We start from the raw sequence: 16,140 nt of genomic DNA, 5'->3' as shown, positions 1-16,140 counted from the left end.
TGGTATCATATCCTGGGAGAATCATTTTGCCTTATCAAGCAGGTCTGAGGATGCACATGGCCTTTGACTTGGGGATCCCACCCCTAGATACCAACCCCAGGGATATTCTCAGATACTCGTAGAGGTATTGATTGTGATGCTGTTTTGAAATAAGCATCATCAGAAAGTGAAAGAAATAAGGTGTGAATCATCTAATGTGATACCAAAAGCTGGTCAAATGAATGAATTGAGTGCAATGGTTATGAACCGAGTCAATCTCGAAACATATTGTAAACTGGAGAAGGCAGGTTGTAGGATGATTTATACTATGGTCCTTCACTCCACAAGCATTTATTTATTTTAAAAATATTTATGTATTTGGCCGTGCCAGTCTTACTCCTTGGAAGAAAAGTTATGACCAACCTAGATAGCATATTGAAAAGCAGAGACATTACTTTGCCAACAAAGGTCCATCTAGTCAAGGCTATGGTTTTTCCTGTGGTCATGTATGGATGTGAGTGTTGGACTGTGAAGAAAGCTGAGCGCCAAAGAATTGATGCTTTTAAACATGTGTTGGAGAAGACTCTTGAGAGTCCCTTGGATTGCAAGGAAATCCAACCAGTCCATTCTGAAAGAGATCAGCCCTGGGATTTCTTTGGAGGGAATGATGCTGAAGCTGAAACTCCAGTACTTTGGCCACCTCATGCGAAGAGCTGACTCATTGGAAAAGACTCTGATGCTGGGAGGGATTGGGGTCAGGAGGAGAAGGGGACAACAGAGGATGAGATGGCTGGATGGCATCGCTGACTCTATGGACATGAGTCTGAGTGAACTCCGGGAGTTGGTGATGGACAGGGAGGCCTGGCGTGCTGCGATTCATGGGGTCGCAAAGAGTCGGATACGACTGAGTGACTGAACTGAACTGAACTGAGTCTTTAGTTGCGGCATGTGGGGTTTCTCCTTGGAGCATGTGGACTCTGATTCCCTGACTGGGGATTGAAACCAGGCCCCCTGCATTGGACCCATTGGACCCATTGGACCACCAGAGTCCTTTCACAAGCATTCATACAGAGCACCTCCTGTGTGCCAGGCCCTGAGGGTACCGTGGTGAACAAAGCAGACAGAAATCCTTACGCTCAAGGAAGATAGACAATAAGCAAGCAGATCGAATGTGTATTCTATCAGCTGGAGGTCGTGGTGGTATGTAGAGATATGTCTGGTTTTAGAAGTTTTGCAGTCAAGGGTCACGACACACCCTCCACCGTCCCCTGTGGTCCCTGAGAGGCCATTTAAAGCTGCTTTGTCTCGAGGCCAGGGTTCACGCAAGGTTCCTGTGTTGCCTGTCGCTGTTGCACCTCTTTATCTACAGCAGCCCCTCCTCGTCCTCTCTTGTTTGTGATGGTCACAGGGCTCTTCCTGTGTTTGCCCTAAGGCTCAGCTGCCCCTGCCTGGTTCCCTAACTCCTCATCCCCACTTCAGTTGCTTTGCTTCTGGTCAGTGGTCCAGGGTTTCCTGCCCACCCCACACACCTGAGCCATGAGCCCAGGGTCCAGACGGCTTTGGGGCAGAGTCACTCAGGGGGTCGGACTTAGTGGAGCTCTGCTTGGTGGAGGATGGGTGGGCAGTGATGGCCCCTGAGGTAGCGTCATAGCCCTGAACTTGGGCCATGACCACACCAGCCAAGCAGGCTTGGACCTCCTGCTTGGTTTCCTCATTGTCCAGTGAAGAGGCTGGTGACCGTTAGATTTCAGTGGTGAGGGCAGGGCCCATTCACTCATTCATTCATTCAGCAGTAATTATGGGGCAGCTGCTCAGGGCCAGGTAAAGCTTGGGGCATAAGAGAGAGGAGACACAGTCCCTGCCCCCAGGAAGCTCCCAGGCTCTTGCAGGAAAAAGACCCATTGGTCGATTGGGAGGAAGGATAAGTGCTCTGTGGGGATGTCCAGGCGCTTTGGTGACATGGAGCCACATGTGTCCTTCAGTCAGAGGATATGCAATGTCACTGGGACATAGGGGCTGAGTAGGAATTAGAAGGCATAGGAGAGGGAGTCAGCATAGAGCAGGGTGTCAGGGCTGAGAGCAGCTTGGGCAGAAATCTGGAAGCCAGCCTGAGCAAGTCAGGGAGCTGGGAAGGCGTTGGCTGCTGAGGCCTAGCACGATGAGAATTGGATGGAGGAAGTGGGCTGTGCTCCGTCCCCCTGCAGGAAAGGTGTGGGGAGCCAGAGGGGCTTGAAGCAGGGAGGGCAGTGAGGTTGTTAGGAATGTTCTGGCTGCAGGAAGGTGAATTAAAGGTAAGCACTGCTGTGTTTGGTTCTGGTAAATTTACTGCTGCACTGTTGCACAGCAAACTGCACCTGGCGTCAGCGTGCCGCTCGGCGAATGTTCACAGAGTGAGCCACCCACGTGAGCCGCATCCATACAAGAGGCAGAAGAGGACCTGCCCCCCACAAGCCCCCTACAGCCATGCGCTCCCTACCAGGCACATCCTGGGTGGGAGTTAACCCCGGTCCCCATGTGCCCTCCCCCGCACCCCCACCCCCTCTCCCGTCTCCATAGACTGGCTTTGCCTGTTCTTGAATGGGTCATAAACAAGATATACAGTCAGGCTTCTCTCCCTCAACACCCAGTCTAGGAATTTCATCAATGTTGCCTGTGGCAGTGGTACCCATTGTCATTGCTAGAGTTTTCCCTTGTGGGAACAGTGCTGATGAGAGGTGTTCTGGCAGTTTCCTTGGGCTATGACAACTAGCACAGCTCTGCATTTTCTTTCACTGGGCATCTTTTTTTATCAGGCACCAGGGCGCCCAGCTGTGGAATTGCTAGATCATGGCTTCTGCACTGGATCAGCGTTCAGTTTTAACAAAGTTTGCAGTGCATGACATTCTGATTGCTCCCCCAGCTCATCAAGGTCAAGGCTGGGTTTCAGCCTGAGTTATCTGTGACTGTCTTCTGCCCAGTCCCCCTCCCACCATTACCCCAGCAGGGCCCTCACCACACCCACTTCAGGCCCAACAGACTTTAACCCACCTCTCTCAGAAGCCAAGCCAAAAGGCCACAGCGGAGGAGGGGTCTTTGAAGTTCCCAGAGCAGAAGGCTCTGAGCCACCCCACCTCCCACCCCAGGGCTGGGGGAAGAGCCCTCTTGGGCTCAAGAAAACCTCCCCGAACACCTGCTGAAGCAGAGAGGGGCTCACAGGTGTGAACGTGCAGGGGAGGAGGATGTGGTGGGAGGCACTTCTGGGTTTCAAACCTTGGAGCCTGAGACCACGGGCTGCTCACAGGGCAGGAAATGCATCTCTGGCGGTCTGGGCCACAGAGGAACCAGCTGGGGTCCCTGGGCAAGGATGTGTCCCCTCTTTCCCTCATGGCATTTCTCTGTAAGATGTAACAGCCAGAGCTGGCAGCAGCATGGACTTGGCTGCTTCAGCAGGTGGAGTGGGATATAAATAAGGCTTTCCCCCTGTGGTGGCTCAGATGGGAAAAACATCTGCCTGCAATGCTGGAGACCCGGGTTTGATCCCTGGGTGAGGAAGATCCCCTGGAGAATGAAATGGCAACCCACTCCAGTACTCTTGCTTGGAAAATTCCATGGATGGAGGAGCCTGACAGTCCATGGGGTCGCAGAGTTGGATACTGCTGAGCGACTTCACTTTTACTTCACCTGGGAAGTATGGGAATAGACTCTAAGTAAGAGCTAGGTGAAAGTAGGAGATGGGCTGCGCTCAGCCCAGGTGTAATAGGGTCTCTGGGGCTATCAGCTGATGGTAAAGTCAGTTCGAGTTTAGTTTGCCAGTCTCTTGGTGGATAAACCTGGAGATCAAGAGACCACACACTATGGAGGGGCCGGTTAAAGGGGTGAGCAGCAGAAGCAGCTCAGACTGGGCCCCAGGCCACGGCACTGCATGACTGTGGTTGAAAGGCAACGTTGGGTTCTGCAGTGGGCAACCTGTGCAACCGTACATGGTAGTCCCACCAGAGCTCACAGTCTAAGCGGGAACAGAAGGCAGGGATAAGCGTAGGTGTCCAGGACTGGGGGCTTCCTAGAAGGCTTGGAAGGGGTCAAGGTGCTCCTTCTTTGGGGAAGGCTTCTTGAGGAGCTGGTATTTAGGACGACTGTTCTGCAGGAAAAGGAGGTGAAAGGCACCACAAGTGGAAGTCACAGCTTGTGCCAAGGCCTAAAGGAGGAAGGAGACCTGAGGCTATTCAGGGCTGCACCTTCACCACCAAAATGTGGTCTGGGTCAGAGCCCAGTTCTCAGCCCACCTTTGTGTGGGAGCAGAGAATAAGGTGCTGGGCCCAGGGCTGAGGCTCGGGCTGGGCAGGGTCTGGGAAAGAGGCAAGGTTGCTGAGCAGGCAACCAAATCTGGGGACTCAGATTTAAGCTCACAGAGCTGAGCTGCATGCAGCCTTCCTCAACCTCACCCTAAACTGGCCCCCTCACCTGCTGCCTGGACGGTCATTCAATCATCACTCAACAAATATTTACCAAGCCCCTGCTCTGTACCATATTCCAGGCGCCTTAAATAATACAGCAAACAAGATAGATAAGATCCTTGGGGAACTTATCATCTAGGGGGAGAGAGAGATAATAAACAGTAAAAAAGTGAACAGGATGCCATCAAACAGGACGAGTTCTGGGAAGGGAGTGAATGGGCTGATAAAAAGCAGAGAACCTGGGTTGTGATGTGAGGCTGGTTGGAAAAAGCATTTGTGACAGTTAATCGAGGCCAAGGAATGAGAATGGGCCAGGTTTGGGGAGAGTAGGGAACAGCAAGGCAGAAGGCCCAAGCCAGCAAAGAGCTGGGGGCAACCTAGAAACAGCAGCCAGCCAGTGTGGAGCTAGAGCTTGAGGAGCGAAGGAGCCAGAGGGGAGTCTCAGGGTTGGGGAAGGTGCTAGATGGTGCAAGGCCCTGTTGGCTGCAGCAAGGGGTATGGACAGACTCTCTTTCTAAGGGCATGGGAGATTGCTGATGTAGGGGAGTGATGTGGTGTAATTTATAAGACTGAATTTAAAAAAAGAAATAACAGGAGGCTATTACTACACATCAGGCGAGATGGCGGTGGCAGGGGAAACAGAGTGAAGAGGCGTTTTCTAGATATAATTTGGAGGAAAAACCAGTAGGGTTTACTGATGCATTTGATGGAGGGTATGAGTGAAAAAATGAAGCGAGGTGCCTCCTAGGCCTCGGACTCCAGAACGTGGTGGTCAGGGGTGACATGCATCCGTGGCGGGGAGATGGAAAGGTTCAGTTCAGGCGCAGGAGGACAGACCATAGTCCTGTTCTGGACATTCTAAATTTGAGAGATCTGTTAGACTTTGGGCAGTAGGTTATTTATTACTTTCCTAGGGCTGCTATAACAAAGTCACCACAAATGTGGGACTTTCCTGGTGCTCCAGTGGTTAAGAATCCACCTTCCAGTGCAGGGGACAAGAGTTTAATCCCTGATCAGGGAACTAAGATCCCACATGCTGTGGGGCAGCTAAACCTGCGTGCGGCGTCTACTGAGTCTGCAAGCCACGGCTAGTGAGTCCATGTTCAGCAACAAACGATCCCGCATGTAGCAACTAAGACCCGGCCCAGCCAAAATAAACATGCTAAAAATTCACAACAAACTTAAGTGGCTTAGAACAGTACACATTTGTACAGAAACCACAGTTCAGTGGTTAAGACTCTGCCTCTCCAATGCAGGGGGCACAGCTTTGACCCCTGGTCAGGGAACTAAGATCCCATGTGCCCTGTGGCCGAAAAGAGAAAAAAAAAAATTTATGATCTTAAAGTTTTGAAGGTCAGCATCCTTCATGGGTCTTACTGAACTAAAATCAAGGAGTTAGCAGGGCCTTGCTCCTTTAGGGGCTCAAGAGGAGAATCTATCTGTACGCTCACTTATTTTAGCTTCGAGGGACTGCCTGCATCCCTTGGCTTGTGGCCCCCTACTCCATCTTTAAGGCCAGCAGCGCCTTCCTCTGATAAGGACCCTTGTGGTTACACTGATGTGTGTGCTTAGTCGCCCAGTCATGTACGATTCTTTGCGATGCTTTGGACTGTAGCCCACCAGTCTCCTCTGTCCATGGGATTTTTCAGGCAAAAGTACTGGAGTGGACTGCCATTTTCCTCCCTAGGGGATCTTTCTGACTCTCAGATTGCACCTCAATCTCCTGTGTCTCCTGCACTGCAGGCAGATTCTTTACCTGCTGAGCCATCGGGAAAGCCTGATTACATTGGGCCTACTCACATAATCCAGGATAAATTCCCTGTCACAAGAGCCTTAACTTAATCACATCTACAAAGTGCCTTTTGCCATAAAAAGTAGCTTATTTGTGGGTTCTGGGGATTAGGACATGGACTTCTCTGGGAGTGGAAGGGTCATTATTCCATTTTCTATAGCTACGCTGCTCAGTGTGTGGTGAGGAATACAGGGACCCACCCAGCCCAGGTGACATTTAGAAGTCAGACAGCAAAGGAACAAGCCAAGGATTAGGAGAAGGAATAGTGAGGGAGGTCAGGGGAAATCCAGAAGAAAGCAGTTCAAGGGGCAGATGGGCCCTTAAGTCCAGGGCTGCTGAGAGGTTGAGGAAGACGAGGACAGAAAAGGTGTCCCTTGGCCTTGGCAATGTGGGGACCACCGCTGACCTTGACAGGAGTCCTATCGGGGTGGAAGTCAGCTTGGGATAAGCTGGGGAGGGCACACACACAGTATAGATTTTATTGTTATCCTGTCAACCTGAAAGATAAAGTGAATATCTTTCATAACTTCCTAACATGTCAAGTAACAAGAGGAAGTGGCAACGCAACCTTGTTTCTGGACCCCAGCACCCCCGTAGCTCATCATGACCTGTATAAGCGTGTGGTTCCCTTTCATAAAGCCCTCTGTGGCTTCGCATTGCTCTTGGTGTAAAACCCTGGACTTGCTTCCCTGTTACCCTTCCCCAGTGGCCCCTACTCACAGCCCTTAAGACAGAGAGACCTCCCTGTTGTGGGGCAGCTCTTAATCTCCCTGGGTGGCATGGACTCTGAGAATATTTAGGCTGATACTGTCTCTGTGTCTCTCTGGGCTCTGGGTGGGAGGCGGAGTTTGCCATCTGGAATCACGTCTCCTGAGGCTGCCTTAACCAGGCCGAGGTGCCCAGAACCTCCAGTTTTGACCAGCCCCTGGGAGAGGGGCACTAGAATGCTCTTCTCAGGAAGCACGGTCACTGAAGCCAGGTGAGGGCAGACCGCACCCCCCCACCCCCTCAGCAGCCGCTAGGAAGCCAGCACTGCCTGCAACAGAAACAACTGCGCTGCTGGTGGCTTCCTGGTGCCCCCCCACCACCACCATCAAAGAGCAGAGTCTTTATTTACCACCAATATCACCCCATGTCTGTCAGGTGGGCCAGCAGGCAGAGAGGGGAGGTATTTAGCCATCGCCTGCTAGAAACCATGTCAAGGTTAAAGCCTGTGCCTCCCTTCAAATGCAGATCCACTGTCCTGGGCTGGGAGCCTGCCTGCCTGTCTTGGTGTGGTCTTTTCCATCATTTTGCAAATGGGGAGTCTGTGGGTCTCTGGACGGAAGGACTGAGCCTGGACAGTGGGGAGGAGACAGGGGATCATTGACAAGCTCGACTGTTTTGCTCAGGCTCCTGGTCACCAGCCCCAGAACCAGCCAAACAGCAAAGCCCCTGCATCAGTGTTCTCTCATCCAGGATGAGCTCCACTGCCAACCAGTAGGTAAGTCAGCCCCACTTCAAGGAATGCTCCCAGGACCTCCTTTCTAGGAATCCCACTCATCCAAGCCAATCATTCCAGCCCCGGCCCCACCTAATCTGGTCCCTCCACCACAGACTCTGCCACAACAAGCCTTCCACCTGGTGCCCAATCCCATCCCTACACAACCCTAACCCCTAACCCATCTTTCCAGACCCAATTCTAACCATGAGAATGAAATCCAAAATGTATGGAGTGTTCACCATGTCGCCTGACACTCTGTTATATACTTCGTGTACTTTTAATTCTCAAAACCACAGCCTTTTGCAGAAGAGGAAGCTACAGTTCAGAGAAGGCCTCTGGCTTCCAGTATGACTAACATCGCATATCTGGGCAGTACCAAAGATGTGAACCCAACTCCACTTGATTCCAAAACCCAACCTACCCCAACTCATTGCACCTCAGTGGGACCCAACCCTTCCCCCTCCCATCTCACTGTGGCCATCCTGTCGTCCAGCATGTTGTTGTTCAGTCGCTAAATCGTGTCCGACTCTTTGCAGCCCCATGGACTGCAGCATGCCAGGCTTCTCTGTCTCTCGCCATCCCACAGAGCTTGTTCAAAGTCATGTTCATTGAGTTGGTGATGCCATCCAACCATCTCATCCTCTTTTGTCCCTTTCTCCTTCCGCCTTCAATCTTTCCCAGCATCAGGGTCTTTCCCAATGCATGGGGCCTGCCATATATTAAGTGCTCAATAATGCTGTTTGAATGAACAAAGGAATGGACCTCATTCACTCATTGACCAAACACTCCCCATCCCACCCAGTCCAGCCGAAGGCCCATCTTCGCTGATGACCGCTCAGCCGTGTTGGGTGGAGTCCTAGACTATGTGGGAGGCCCTGTGTTGAACAGCCTCCATCTCTGCCTCAGAAGGGAGCATAGTCCAGCATGGTGGCTGAGTGATCCTGTGACTCAAATATGAGAGTCTGCTGAGGTCCACAGTGGGGAAGGAGGGGAAGGAGCTACACTTCTGCCCCTGGGGTTGTGGGGCAATAAGATTCCCTAGGGACGGGACCTGGAGAGGGGAGGGTTCATCGGACTCTTCGGCCAGTCCCTCAGCCTCTTGCCCTCCTCCCCCGTGCTGCGCACACACGCCAGCTGCTGCTTCTCTACCTGCCTGCCCACCAGCCCAGGGGCCCCTGAGGACCAGCAGGAGGTCTCAGTGTTTCTGGATCCCTATCACCACCTGTCACAGGCCAAGCATAGAGCAGACATCATGGGGCACGTGTTGAATGAGACTGAAGGAGCCTGGGGGAGAGGCTTGTCCTGGAAGGCTCCTCTATCCAGCTTTTAGAGGTTGCTCTGAGTGGCCAGCTGGTCCTCATGGGGCCTTGACCAAGACGGCCCTGTGGCCTCAGCCTTGGCTCCTGGGTTGCCTCCTAGCATCCCTCCCCCCTTACCTGGGCTTCACTGTTTCAGAGCATGTCCCCATCCCAAAGGGGAGGTACCAGGGTGTGACGGCTGTCCGGAACCAGCACGGTGTTTTGGTGAGTGTGTGCGGCATAGGGGATGGAGGGCCTCGGGGAGCTGGTGATGACCCCTGTGGTTGACCCCTGTGGATACTAGTCCTGGCTGGTGTGTTATTCTCAGGGCTGAGCCCAACTATATCATTGATCAACCCCAGGGCTGATGGTGGCTATGACCTGGGTACACTGTGTGACCCAGCACACAGACGCTGGCACTGACTCGTCCTCCCCCTGGGGAGGAGTGAACAGGCTGTTCTGTGCCCTGCCTGGTTGAGGCTCTGCGTTCTGGAATGGGGGTGTGGGTGTGGCCCGGGTCAGGGGTGACTCTGGCTTTCCCGTTCTTTGTTCCCCTGTTCTACCAGGTCTGCATTCAAGTGCCAACCCGGCAGCCCCGCAGCCTCAGCTCAGAGCTCACAGGCAACTGCAGCCTGCTGACCCCTGACCTCCGTCCCCGGGCCCAGGTCTACTTCTCCAACCTTGGTAAGGACTGGACCTGCACTGGCCTTGGACAGCTCCGGGGGCTCTCCTGGGGTCTGCAAGAAGAGGTACCAGCCTGCGGTAGATGCGGAGGGACACAGGGGCCTGGAGGGGGCAGGGCAGCCTTTGCCCCCCGCTGAAGGGAACCAGGGAAAGCTAAGTGAGGGCTGGCCTGGAGGTGAACCAGGAAGCCATCTGACTCTGAGCTCTTCCATGTGGACTTTTTAAAGAAAAATTTCTGGATGCTGACGCCCCTGTGGATGCTGGAGCCTGCCACAGGGACAAAAAAGGCAGCACAGAGAACACAGCCAGGAGGCGACGGGATTTGGAGGTGGCAGAGGAGGAAGAAGAGGAGGAGGCAGCTGGTGAGAAGAGGCAGACGTGGGCTCTCCCAGAGGCTGTCAGAGCTGACCCCTAGGCTGGTGACCTCTAGGGGTGAGGTGTGCCTTTTCCAAAACGTGGGGAGCCGTGGCTGCATTCTGCAGGCTTGACCAGCTCTGTCTCCCCCAGGGACGGGACCTGGAGAGGGGAGGGGAGCAGGGGTGCTGGGAGAGACTCATACAGCATCAGAGCCTGAGTAGGTTCTGGCTGTCTCTGCCTCTGAGACAAAGGCTTCACTCTTGGGAGTGGCATTTGAGTCCCCCCTGAACTGAGCCTTCAGGGCTTGACCGGGCGGGTGCCCTTCAGAGCAGGGAGAGCTGCCCTCACTCCAAACGCCACACCCACTCCTAACCTGCTCCCCATCTTGGCCCAGGCACTGAGATCGCCATCGTCCTGGATGGCTCAGGAAGCATTGATCCCCCAGACTTCCAGAAAGCCAAAGACTTCATCTACGACATGATGGAGAACTTTTATGAGAAGTGCTTTGAGGTGGGCTTCCCTTGGAGCTGGATTCACACAACTTGTGGGTCGTCTACCACCACTGTGAACAAACTGCTTCAAAACATCCACCAAGGATCTGCTCTCCTTCTGTGGGTCAGCTATTCAGTTTGGGCTGAGCTGGGTGGTTCTTCTGCTGTTCTTACCTGGAGTTAATTCTTGCAGATGTAGACACCTGCTTGACTGGCCCCTAAATTGCCTTCACTTTTCTGGGCCATGTGTCTCCAGCAGCCCAGTCCAACTCTTTCACGGCAAGCACTTCCCAGTCCTCTGATTGCATCACATTTGCTGAGGTCCATGGGCCAAAGCAAGTCACCACAGCCTATCCTGGAGTCAGTGTGGAAGAGGGGGCTACACAGGGACGTAGATTCGGGAGAAGCCCATGATTCACCAGGAGCCATTGCTACCACACCTTTCTCCACTCCTGCTGGCTTAGAGGTTGCCCTCTGCCTGAGCATCTCCTCCTGCCCAGAGACTAGGAGGAATGAGTGGATTCTTCCACTTCTTCCAGGGGGAGCCATCTAAGCGGTAGGGGTGGCCTTGAGCAGCTCTGCCAAACTCCTCCCCTCTCGGCCCCTGCCCTGCAGTGCAGATTTGCCGTGGTGCAATATGGGGAAGTCATCCAGACCGAGCTTGACCTTCTGGACAGCCAAGACATTAGAGCCTCCTTGGACAGAGTGAAGAACATCAGTCAAGTGGGAAAAATCACCAAGACTGCCTCTGCCATGCAGCACGTCCTGTGAGTTATCTGTAGACCTACTGGCTGCCAGCCTGGGACCCTGCCCAGAGGCTCTGAGACATCCTGCTTGGAGAAGGTGGCTGGACAGACTATGTAGAGGGCTGGGTCAGGGTTCAGGCTCTTCCTTGGCTAAAAGGGGACTGTGAGGTCTTCCAATCTAGCCTTGGCTGATGGATGACACCCCAGGACAGTCCTCCAAAAATTCTTCCAGAGACTACTTCTGTGAGCAGCAGTAGGGCACCGTGCTTACCAGAGGAGTGAGTGGGCAGGCTCCCTGGCTTCAATCCCAGCTCCAGTTTGCACTCATGAGACTTTGGGCAAGCTGTTTAACTTCTTTGTGCTTCAACTGCCTCACATTAAAATTGAGAATCATAGAGAATTCCCTGGTGGTCCAGTGATTAGGATTCTGCACTTTCACCGCTGAAGTCCAGGTTCAGTCCCTGTTCGGGGAACTAAAATCCTACAAGCTGCAAGGGGTGGCCAAATAATAATAATAATTTTACTTGCCTTATAGGATTTTTGAGGATAAATGGGTTAAGATATGTTCAGTGCTAGGTTTTCTCTGCTGGTTCAGTGGTTAAGACTGTGCACTTCCAATGCAGAGAGCATAGGTTCGATCCCTAGTTGGGGAACTAAGATCCCACAGGGTGCAACCAAAAAAATATATTTATGGTTCTTACCACAGTGGCTGGCGCATACGTGCTATGTAAATCTTAGCCACTGTAATTAGCATCATTATTAGTTTGACATACACACAAGGAATAGACTCCAGTGCTGTCCTCTGGTGTCACCTGTCTGTTGGGATCAGGTGAGGGGTAGGAACACCTGCGCTGTAGTCTTACCTCCTGCACCTGTGCTGCTGTGTACCCAGGGACATCACCACCCCTCTTTGGGGCTCCGTCCTCCTAGGAGGGCTCCTTAATCTTTGATCCTAAAACAAGCCAGTGAATAAAACCTCCCCAGGGCTCAGTCAACTGTCTGGCAAAGTTCTCTCTCCCTTTTCCCCTCCCCGACTTAGAGATAACATCTTCACACCAAACCAAGGCTCAAGAGCAAAGGCATCCAAGGTCATGGTGGTGCTCACCGATGGGGAAATCTTCCAGGACCCCCTCAACCTCACGACTGTCATCAATTCCCCAAAGATGCGTGGTGTTGAGCGCTTTGCCATTGGGGTAAGAGCCAGGAGCTGGGGGTACCTCGTGACTCTGTACAGCCTGAGGCAGTGAGGAGTCAGGGTTCCTTGAGGGGCATCAGAAAGCAGCTTACCCAAACCCTGCTCCAGTCACAAACACCAACTTCTCTCAGCCCCTGTGTCCCATGCTCCCCACACCCCCAACCCCACTCAGGGTCTTCCCCCAGATGGCTCATTTCCCACTGGTGGTCACAGCTTACTCTCCCAGAAGTTATGGGGAGAGCACTGGATATCCTGGGAGCCCCCGGGAGGGAGAGTTCCTGGAGGAGCTGGTGCAGAGCCCAGTCTCAGAGGACAAGAGGAGCCACTGACCTAGTGCCCGGGGAAGGCTGGAAGGACTGCAGGCACAGGAAACAGCACGGGCGGGGGTGGGGGGCCCTGGTGTGTTCAGGAACATTCAGGTAGAGTGTATGGGGAAGCAAGGCACAGGGAAAGAAGGAAGCAGGTGATGGGGGGTCCTGAAGGCCAGACGGAGGGGCTCAGCTCTCTCCCTGGGCCTTGAGACCACTCACGGTGCTGGCCCACTGACCTGGGGCCTCTGCGCAGGTGGGAGGAGCGTTTAATAAAAGTAAAGCGTACCATGAGCTGAAGCTGATCGCCTCGGACCCCGATGAGGATCATGCCTTCAAGGTGACCAACTACATGGCTCTGGACGGGCTGCTGAGCAAACTGCAGGAGAGCATCATTCGCATGGAAGGTGAGGCTCCAGGGCCCAGGCCGCCCTGTGGTGGCCCCCTCAGCGTTCAGCAGGAGGCCCAAGGCCCGCCCTCCAGCCCCATCCCTGTCCTCCCTCCATGTGGCACTCTGGCAACTCCCCTCACCTCTCCGAGCCTCAGCTGTTCCATCTCTAAAAAGGCAACAATTGACAGGGGGAAAGGTGGGGGGAAGGAACCGTTGGGAGTTTGGGATCGACGTGTACACACAGCTCTATTTAAAATGGATAACCAACAAGGACCTACTTACTGTATAGCACATGGAACTCTCCTCAAAGTTATGTGGTAGCTGGATGGGAGGAGGGTTTGGGGGAGGAGAATGGATGCTTGTATATGTATGGTTGAGTTCCTTCACTGTCCACCTGAAACCATCACAGCGTTGTTAATCGGCCATACTCCAATATAAAATGAAAGTGTTAGTCGCTCAGTTGCATCCGACTCTTTGTGACCCCATGGACTGTAGCCTGCCAGGCTCCTCTGTCCTTGGAATTCTCCAGGCAAGAATACTGGAGTGGGTAGCCATTCCCTTCTCCAGGGGAATCTTCCTGACCCAAGGATTGAACCCAGGTCTCCTGCATTGCAGGTGGATTCTTTACCATCTGAGTCACCAGGGAAGCCCCCAATATAAAATAAAAAGTTTAAAAAATCAAAATAAAAAGGTAACAATAGTCTCAGCCATCCTCGGCACTCCCAAGTTCTGTGAAGCTCTGATGAGAAGCTCTTTCCCGTGCTGGAAGAAGGGTGACTGGGGAATGGTTCCTGCTGCCAGGAGCTCACAGATGAGGAAACCGGGGCCCAGGAAGAGGGAGGGAACAGCCCAGCCTACTTTGCCAGCAGCTGTTAAAGCAGGCCCCTCAATCTCCACCCTGACTTGGTTTTTCCCTTTGCCTCAACTCACAGTGGGCTCATTGGGCTTCTTGGCTTTCAGGCACAATTGGAGATGCCCTCCACTACCAGTTGGCACAGGTTGGGTTTAGCGCCCAGATCCTGGATAAGGTACGTGGCTGACTGAGCACCAGGCAAGCTCAGCACAGAGGAGGGGCCCCAGGGACTCCTAGGAACTCGGGGTCTCCCCTGCCCCAAACTGGCTTACAGGGTCCTCCTGTAGTGAGGCATCTAAAGGAGCCATTCTAGGACAAAGGACTTACCCTAACCTGGGCCTGTGCACTTACCCTAACCTGGGCCTGTGCGGTCAAGGAGAGGGTGACCCAGTTTATAACAGGGAGTCATTCCGTCCTGTGTTCAAGGGTTAAGCGGCTCACTTAACACAGACTGGGAACCCCCAGGCCTGGGTGGGTTTGCCCACCAAGCCGCCTACTTCTCCCCATTGGAGGCCCTGTTCCCCACTGATGGGGTGGGATACAGGCTGTGAGGACACGGTCCACGAGTCTGGTGGGAGCATGGTTAGCATGTCGCTCAGCACACGTGGGCCTTGGGTGCCAGGTCCAGATGTGCAGCCTTGGGGGAGATAAGCCCCATTTTGCTGAGCCATACTTGTTTAATGTGGGCTTCCCAGGTGGCTCAGTGGTAGAGAATCTGCCTCCAATGCAGGAGACATGGGTTCAATCCCTGAGTTGGGAAGATCCCCTGGAATAGAAAGTGGTAGCCCACTTCAGTATTCTTGCCTGAGAAATACCATGGACAGAGGAGCCTGGCGGGCTGCAGTCCATAGGATCACAGAAGAGTCTGATGTGACTGAATACACACGCACGCCCTTTTCAAACACTCAATATCTGGGCCCCCCGGGTTGGATTTCTGTGCCAGAGGCTGCTGGTACTGGAGGGACAGCTGCCCTGGTGGAGTCCTGGGTACAAGGCCGGAACCCAGTGTTTGCCTCTCACCTTCCTCCAGCGTCTCTGGGCCGGTGGGCACTGATCTCCACCGGCTCCTCCGCCAGTCCCCTGCAAGGTTTGCTGTGCTGGCAGATAGGCCTTCGGTCAGGTTGGCTGGCCCTGAGTCCCTCCCGCTCAGATGGCCTCCAACCCTCCTCCCCTGCAGGGGCAGGTGCTGCTCGGAACCGTAGGGGCCTTTGATTGGTCCGGGGGCGCACTGCTCTATGACACACACAGCTGTAATGGCAGCTTCCTGAACCAGACAGCAGTGGACACCAAGTCTGCGCAGTATGGCTACCTGGGTGAGGGCGGGGCCCGGAGGCTGCCTGGAGGGGCGGGGCCTGGAGGCTACCTGGGTGGGGGCGGGGCCTGAGTAGGGACGCAGGCTGTGGTAGGATTCCTAGCTGGAGAGGGCCATGGTTGTTCATGTGGATTGAGGGATGGACACTGAGGCTGGTACCAAAGTGCCAGGTCCTGGGCAGCTGCCTAGGGAGGCGGGGCCTCTCCATTAGTAATAGTGATGAGTGACCCTGCACCCGGTCCTCAGCCTTCATATATTGCGTTTGTGATGAGCGTGGGTGGTGCATGTGTGTGGAGAGCATTTTGAGTGAAGCTATATGTGTGGCAGTGTGTGTATATCAGTTCTGTGTGGCGGAGTACATGGGTAAGTGGGAGCCACCACTGATGCTTTTTAAGAGGATAAGATAGTGTCTCCAGTTTTGCCCCGCTGCCCAAGCTACTTGGAAGGCCTGACTGGGAAGGTGGAGGAGAAAAAGAATGGCCTAGCGGGAGGTCCTGATCACAATTCCACCCCCCCCACCTGGCAGGTTACTCGGTGGCCGTGCTGCACAAGGCCCGTGGCCTCTCCTTTGTGGCGGGGGCCCCACGGCACAAGCAGCGGGGGGCTGTGTTTGAGCTCCAGAAGGTGGGCAGAGAGACCAACAACTTCATGCCAGTGCTGGAGGGCGAGCAGGTACCTGTTAGAAAAGGAACGCGCCCCCTCTCCCCCACCATTATTATAGATGGGGATCCAGAGACCCCAGAGGGAAAGGAGTGGGCTCCAGGGCACACAGAGGGTGGGGGACCGTGTCTGAACAGAACTCAGCCTTGGCCCCGGCT

At 53.9% G+C, this 16,140-nt stretch overlaps 1 protein-coding gene across 3 annotated transcripts in view; it reads left to right on the top strand.

Annotated features, from left to right (window-relative positions):
* Positions 1–16,140, top strand: part of ITGAE (integrin subunit alpha E) — a 61,715-nt gene that overhangs the window by 16,803 nt on the left and 28,772 nt on the right. For all 3 annotated transcript variants that reach the window (XM_060395331.1, XM_004013265.6, XM_042255526.2), the window contains exons 3-13: positions 7,596–7,687; positions 9,143–9,210; positions 9,552–9,669; positions 9,897–10,031; positions 10,421–10,536; positions 11,133–11,284; positions 12,303–12,456; positions 13,023–13,173; positions 14,118–14,185; positions 15,188–15,323; positions 15,849–15,994. In XM_060395331.1, the coding sequence (XP_060251314.1) occupies positions 7,596–7,687; positions 9,143–9,210; positions 9,552–9,669; positions 9,897–10,031; positions 10,421–10,536; positions 11,133–11,284; positions 12,303–12,456; positions 13,023–13,173; positions 14,118–14,185; positions 15,188–15,323; positions 15,849–15,994 (1,336 nt within the window). The remainder of the gene's footprint in view (positions 1–7,595; positions 7,688–9,142; positions 9,211–9,551; positions 9,670–9,896; positions 10,032–10,420; positions 10,537–11,132; positions 11,285–12,302; positions 12,457–13,022; positions 13,174–14,117; positions 14,186–15,187; positions 15,324–15,848; positions 15,995–16,140) is intronic.

This window comes from Ovis aries, chromosome 11 (assembly GCF_016772045.2).
Source record: "Ovis aries strain OAR_USU_Benz2616 breed Rambouillet chromosome 11, ARS-UI_Ramb_v3.0, whole genome shotgun sequence".
Classification (NCBI taxonomy): Eukaryota; Metazoa; Chordata; class Mammalia; order Artiodactyla; family Bovidae; genus Ovis; species Ovis aries.
Note: the sequence above shows the minus strand (reverse complement) of the source record. Positions and strands in the feature narration are given on the sequence as shown.